This window comes from Benincasa hispida, chromosome 3 (genome assembly GCF_009727055.1).
Source record: "Benincasa hispida cultivar B227 chromosome 3, ASM972705v1, whole genome shotgun sequence".
Classification (NCBI taxonomy): domain Eukaryota; kingdom Viridiplantae; phylum Streptophyta; class Magnoliopsida; order Cucurbitales; family Cucurbitaceae; genus Benincasa; species Benincasa hispida.
This window is the reverse complement of record NC_052351.1, coordinates 72,812,431-72,819,572: the sequence shown is the minus strand read 5'-3', so window position 1 is coordinate 72,819,572 and position 7,142 is coordinate 72,812,431. Positions and strand designations below refer to the sequence as shown.

The window sequence follows — 7,142 nt, the reverse complement described above, 5'->3', positions numbered from 1 at the left end:
TTATTATTATATAAATATTACATTTAAATTTCAAATTTGATTATTTATTGGGAAAGATAGTTAATATGTTTAAATTGAATATTTAAATTTAGATTATATATGTGAATAATTTGATTTATATTTATTCTTTTCTACTAAAAAAATTAATTAGCTCTTTTAGGCCAAACTTTGAGTAATTTATGTTTAAATTCAAATTGTCATATAAAACTAATCATAATAAACAATTTAGTGATAAAATTAATTATTTAATTAAAATTTGCTCACATTACTTATTTAAAATTAATTGGCTTAAAAAAAAGTAATGGAAAAAATTTCTAACAGAAAACCCTACCCCGACCTTGTGGGAAATTTCACGGAGATAGAGAATGAAATGGAGAACAAGGATGAGATGGGAAATGCCCTCGGTGGACATCCCTACACATATCTATAAGATCAAAATTGTACTATTATTAATTAAAAGGTCAAAAATTCAAATATTCACGCCCACGCTTAATAATAATAATAATAATAATAATAATAAACAAAAAGAAAGAAGATAGGGAAAAAACAATATTAAATGCAAACGAAGTCTTTCAAAATTACTTTATTGAGTAAAATATATTTTATTATTATTATTTTAAAAATCCTCATTAAATTAATGATCATTCCAAAGTGTTTTACAATTTGAAATTATGGAAATATGTATATATTTTCCAATGTAATCCATATCTTTTCTACGAAAACAAACAAAGTTTTTAAACTGAGTTGACAAAAAAAATGTTTTATTACAACTTTCCATGAAAGTGCATTACCAAAAATGGGTTTCGTATTTAAAGGAAGATTCATTTCAATTTGTTCTTCATTTTGTGTTCTGCCCTTCTATCGATTCTTCATTCGTTTTTCTCGAATAATCTGTTCTCCAATTCACTGTAATTCATCTAATCTTTCGCATCAAGTCTTCCAAGAATAATCACAAAGGAATTGTATGCTATGCGTTGATCTTATTTATGCTCTTTCTCTGTTTCTCCCTTTTTTCTCTCTCAATTTCATCCATACTCTGTTTTCATCCTCACAAAAATTCATCCCAAACGAAGATTTGGGTGTTGTTTCTTTCGAAATTTTTTAAATGAACGATTACGGAATTGATTCGAAGCAAGAAATTCAACAAAATCATGGACTGATTACTGATTTTTACTCTCAAAATTTTAGGGCGCAGCAGCCCTGGAGAATGGGGACTTGTGTTCATCTATCCACCATGGATGAAGTTGAATCTTCAGAACAGCTAAATTCATGTCCGTCTAAATCGACCTCCACTATCATTAATCTCTTCGAATCGCCTACTTCGGCTTTCTTTGCAACGGAGCAATGTATGGGGATTCCTCCGATTCAATTTCAGTCTGGTTCTTCAGCTTCCGATTCCCTTTCCGAGATTTTTCAATCCTCCGGTGAGAATTTCTCTTTTGATCCGGCGGAGCATAGTGGTGTAGACTCTGAATTGAGTAACACCTTGCAATCGGTAGTAAAATCTCAACTCTGTAAGAGAAGTTTCAATGGCTTTCCGAAGACTAATTTCGCTGACCACAAGGTGTTCGATGAAAGTTCCCTTACATTCAAGAAGCATTATTCAGTTCCTTTCAAAGACCAATCAGTACGTAGTTTCCACTTTCCATTTAATCAATCTAATTTTCTTTTCTCCTCTCCAACATTTATGAATGTGTGAGTCTGATTCAGGGGTGTTATAATTCAATTGCACAGCCAAGTTTTTGTTCAAACTCTCCTAGATTCTCTAGCTTGAGTGGTTCTGTTGGATCTGGAAGTTCTTCATCTTCCTTCAGTGGGAATGGATTCACAACCAAAACAAGAATCAGATGGACACAGGATCTGCATGAGAAATTTGTTGATTGTGTTAATCGTCTTGGTGGTGCAGAGAGTAAGTTAAGATCAAATCTGGTTTATGGGGTTTTGAGTTCTTGTATTTTCTGAGGTGATTTGTTGTTAATGTGTCAGAGGCAACGCCTAAAGCAATATTGAAGCTGATGGATTCAGAGGGATTGACCATATTCCATGTGAAGAGTCATTTGCAGGTACATAAAAAGAAGAAAGAAATGTACAAAATTGTATGCTTTGAATCTGTTTTTTGTCCCATAAATACTGATTTTTCTGTTTCTGTTTGTTTTTTTGTTTTTGTAGAAATATCGGATAGCAAAATACATGCCAGAATCTGCAGAAAGTAGAGCTTTTCCCCATTTTAGTTCAATAGATTCTTTCCTATAACTTCAATTTTGTGTTCTTGAAATACATGTCCAGATCATCTAGCCAGTTTTTCAATTAAACAAAAAATAGGCAATTTTTTGAATGAAGATGTGTTCAGCAACAGTGTTTTGTAATGCAGGGAGGTCTGATAGAAGGAACTGCATGAATGAAGTTACCGAACTTGATTCCAAAACGTGAGCTTCTTCTCATTTTTTTCACTGTATTCATGTGAAGTCTCTCGTTTGATATTCATACTCCCTCTTCTAACCATTCATGTAAAGTCTAGTTTTTTGTTTTTTTTTTTTTTTTTCCTCGTTTACATTTTTCTTAAGTATAGGAGTTGAATTCCTATCCAAATTCTAAAAACAAAAAAAAAGTTTGATTCATGGGTAAAAAATATATAATAAAATAATAAGTTTAAAAGTGGTAGGGATATTTGTAAACTTTATTTTCAAAAATTAAAAACAAAAAATAAATAATTATCAAACGGGTCTTTAAATATTTTACTACAAATTTTGTAACCATTTTGAGAAATTAGAAGGAAAGAACTACAATTTGAAAAAATTAAGATATCTGGTTTGGTATTTGGTTCTTGGTTGTTCAAAATTAAGCCTATTTCCTTTAAATTTCTCATATTAATTTTCATCTTTATTAAACTACAAAGAATTATTGATCTTATTCGATATGTTTTCAAAACTTAGTTTGATTTTTTTCTAAATTTAGTAAAAAGTAGATAACAAAACAAGAAATTTAAGAGTAAAATGATTATTTATAGACTTAATTTTAAAAAATCAAATGATTATCGACCATGCTTAAATGGTTATTAAAAATTATTAAGACTCTAATGCAATGGAATGATGATGTATGACAGTGCCATGCAAATTAAAGACGCCTTGCAATTGCAGCTAGACGTTCAGAGGCGTCTTCATGATCAATTGGAGGTAATATATATTCTTGTTTTGGGAAAACAATAAGTTTGTTTACATTAAGTTTTAAATTTGTGTCTAATTAACTTTTTCATTTTACAGAGTGGGTAACACATTTTTTTGGTTATAAAATCTTTGGTAATATGATGTCAGGTCATAAAAGCCAAGTGTAAGGTGTATTTGGTATTGCACGATAATATTATCAAGTTTAATGACATTAATTCTAAAAACATTATATAAAATGGTGAAGTATTCACTAACTTAATCAAAGTTAAAGAAAACTATAAATTAATTAATTTTAAACCATTCATGAACGTATTAAAAATATTTTTGGTCCTAATTTATTTCTATGTACTCCCAATTTATAACAATGTATTATGCATTTTACAAATTGTAATCATTTAGTCTTTATCGTAAACAATGTTATTAAAATTTAATTAAATTTCTTACGCATTATATCAAAAAGATGATATATACTAAGTTGTTACTTAATAAAAGTTTACCCTTAATTTTGAAGAATTTTTCTGTAACAGAGACTAAATTGTTATTTATTAAAGTTTTTTTTCTTTTTTTTTTCTTAGGAAAAATGTTTTTTTATTAAAGTTCAAATACTAAATTATTAAAATGTGAAAATGTAGAGACCAATTTGTTACTAACTAAAGTTCAAGAACTAAATTGTTAGTAATTAATTGACAAATAATTTTAAGAGATTGTTTTTTAAGTTAGTTGTTATGTATTTTTAATCGATTTAATGCATTTTCTTAATATACCTCGAGGTTTAAGGTTGAATTCCCACACATTATTGTAAAGTAATAATAATAATGAATACTTGTGAGCTCATAATATTTATTATTCATATAAAAACATTATCATAATTGAGTAGAAATTAATTACTTAACAAATTATTTTAAATTAATTTTGAAATAGTGAAATTTTCGTGGAGGTGGATTATTTTCATTCCATAATAATGACATGACTAACATTAGTACATTTGAAGATCATTTTTATGCATTACATTTTCATCACACACATAAAAAAGAATTGAAATATAAGTTAAAATAGAGTAAAAAAATGTTTGGCACATGATAAATTATCATAGAACAATTTGGTGAGATGTAAAAAAATAAGTACAATTCCCATCCAGAATCAAAGACGTAATTATTTTTCTAATAACAAACCCGATAACAAACAAGATGATAATAATTTTATTCCTATTATTAGCCACTTATTTCCATGAACCAAAGGACATTTAAGAATTTTTCATTAAGTATTTAATCCAATTTGAATACTTTATTAAATTAGTAACCTAATCATAGCTTTGTATACTTGTTATTGTAGATATCTAATGACCAAGCAAATGAACTACACACACATGAACAAATATATGGTTTTTCTTTTCTTTTTTCTTTTTTTTTTTCTCTCTCTCTCTGAAAAGATGTATATATAGAGAGAGAGTTAAAAAATTATGACAACGACTAAAATAATTTATTACGTAAAGTTCAAGAATTCAGACAAGATTTTTGTATGTGTAGGGACCAAAATAAGATTATTCAAAACCAATTTTTTTTCTTTTCTTTTACTGCCTAAGAAATAGAACATGTGAAAGCAAGAATTAATTGGCTTAATGTTTGTTCTTACAGATACAGAGGAAGCTGCAGTTACAAATTGAAGAACAAGGGAAACAACTCAAGATGATGTTTGATCAACAACAAGAAACTAACAAATGTTTCTTCAGAACTAATGGATTCAACAAACCAACTCCTAATAACATGTCGGGTTATCTCGACAATCCTCCGATCCCGTCGACAGCACCCGACAACATCCAAAATGCTCAATTCCCATCCAAGATAAGTTAGGCCATGGAAAACCACCCTTTTCTTCATCACCATTACCAGTACATAAACACTCATTGGAAAGCCTTTTATTGTGAAAATCAAAACAAAGAAAAAATGGGTAAAGATTACAGAGTGTTGTTGAATATACAAACTTTTGGAAAGTTGAATTGAAGAAACTAGCAATAGGGTTTTTTTTGTTATGTTAATTGTCAGTTCTAAGTTGTGAATTAAACTATTTTACCAACAGAATGATATTTGTTTATCATATTTGATGTCTTTCTCCTTCCCATATTTGTTTTTTTTTTAAAATAATATTTAGATGCCTCTTTGACTATATATCCATATTTAAACATCACGTCTGAGTATCCAATTACAGGTTGATATATATTTGAGATTGAAGGAGATGCATGGAGATGGTATAGTCTAGACTACAATCAAAGTATTATAATTATTTTTTCTTTTGTCAATATTTAGGCTTTTTTTTAACAGTAATCTAATAATTTCCAAATAAATTGGATGTTATTCGGTTTAATCAAGACTTCAATTTCACCTAATTAATCACGTTGGAGTCTCTTTACTCTATTTGACTCTATTAATCTATTTATATATTTTTGACTATCAAAATGTCTTTAGCTCAACTAACATCAAACATGTACTATTTTCGATCTCTCATCTCTATAATACAATTGAATATGGCACATCAGAACTAACAATACTGGTTAAAGACTACTTAAAAGATCATATAGTAAGAATGTATGCCAAGTAAAATTAATTTCAGACCGTTTTAAAGATAACTAGCTAGTTCTTTAAGTCCTAAACTTGGTAATAATTAAATAAAAATAAAAGTTGAAGAATGTAGTTACAAAACATTGTTATTGGAATGTTTTTAATTTGTCATCCGACACTCCAAATGACGAAGTAAGTTGTAAACATATTTATGTTATTTACGATTTTGTCCTTAGAATTTAGATGGGGTGCACTATTTATAAGCCCTCTAACCCTACATGTGCTTCTATAATCCGTATTATCTGGTATATATATTTGGTAGGTCTAATAATAAATTGTCCTCTCCCTTTGACCGTGAGTGTAGCTAACACACTGTTAGTGAATCATAGAAATCTCTATACCGATTTCTTAACTGTTCAAGTTGAAGAATTTAATTAGGAAAACATCGAAAAGTCAAATGTTGAAAAGAATATGAATTGTAATTTAAGGATGAAGGCAAATGAATAGAGTTTAAGTTTGTCTTTTCGAGAAACGAAGAGGCATGAATGAAAAAATATATATATGGGAGTGTACACAGCTAATAAGTTGTGAAATGGAAGAAGCATACAAAGCCAAATTCTAAATAGAATATGCATTTGAAAGAAGTGCTTGTAGTTGTGAAGTAGTAGTTAGATTAAAAGCATAAAGAAATGTCGACATTATTTTTATAAGCAAAAACAATGCCATCTATCTCTTATCAACAAAATTTAAATGTGTGACAAAGAGATAAGAGTTTGAAGCCAAGCATCAACTTTTTAGATGCATTATTAGTGCATGTGGCCAAGATTCTTGTCCTTTAGGCCTTTGCCTTTTTCCATTTTGGTATAGATTCTCATTGGACAAATCTTAACCAATATTTAAATAATTATCAATTATGCCTTATATACATCTTCTTTTTACTTAGGAATGTTTGAGCTTTTCTCTTTCTTTTAAACAATTTGTTTTCTAATATTTTCAAACTTCCAATTTCATTCCTTTATTTTCTTTTCAATCAAGTCAATATTGCCACTAAATATAAAAAAAATTTAAAAATCATCAATAAAATAACGATGTAGCATCAACTACTATTGCAATTATACAAAAGAATTTGTAAATATAGCAAGATTTATAGATCCAATTATCAAAATCAATCAATGATAGACTATATCGCTAATAGGAGTCCATCGATCATAAAGTCTATTACTAATAAGAGTTTATCATTGATAGAGTTTATCATCAATAGATTTTACTAAATTTACAATTTTTTTAAAAAATGTTGCTATATAATTAGTTATAGCACTAAAAGTACTATACCCATTACAATTACCCTATACTTATCAAGTTAAGAAATTCATAGAAAACTAATCCATTTAAATTTTTTGGTATACAACATTTAACATTCTCA

General features: G+C 28.3%; 1 protein-coding gene across 5 annotated transcripts; it reads left to right on the top strand.

The window, feature by feature from the left end:
• The first annotated feature begins 733 nt into the window (after nt 1-733).
• LOC120072741 (myb family transcription factor PHL5-like) lies at nt 734-5,279 on the top strand. 5 transcript variants are annotated; one of them, XM_039025218.1, is made up of 8 exons: nt 739-908; nt 1,189-1,627; nt 1,711-1,909; nt 1,987-2,063; nt 2,170-2,209; nt 2,372-2,426; nt 3,104-3,173; nt 4,799-5,279. In XM_039025218.1, the coding sequence occupies exons 2-8, from the start codon at nt 1,208-1,210 to the stop codon at nt 5,012-5,014; spliced, it is 1,077 nt and encodes a 358-aa protein (XP_038881146.1). In that variant the 5' UTR covers nt 739-908; nt 1,189-1,207; the 3' UTR covers nt 5,015-5,279. The 5 variants fall into 5 exon arrangements, with proteins under 5 accessions (XP_038881147.1, XP_038881143.1, XP_038881146.1 ...); XM_039025217.1 differs by having other exon boundaries at nt 739-962; XM_039025219.1 differs by lacking the exon at nt 4,799-5,279 and adding an exon at nt 3,261-3,584 and having other exon boundaries at nt 734-1,627.
• Nucleotides 5,280-7,142: the final 1,863 nt, after the last annotated feature.

Bases quoted from the DNA above. Each gene is read 5' to 3' on its own strand.
- LOC120072741 (XM_039025215.1), top strand. From the start codon at position 1,106: ATGAACGATTACGGAATTGATTCGAAGCAAGAAATTCAACAAAATCAT. The intron at 2,064-2,169 runs GTACATAAAAAG...TTGTTTTTGTAG, and splicing joins ATGTGAAGAGTCATTTGCAG to AAATATCGGATAGCAAAATA. The intron at 2,210-2,371 runs GTAGAGCTTTTC...TTTGTAATGCAG, and splicing joins CATGCCAGAATCTGCAGAAA to GGAGGTCTGATAGAAGGAAC.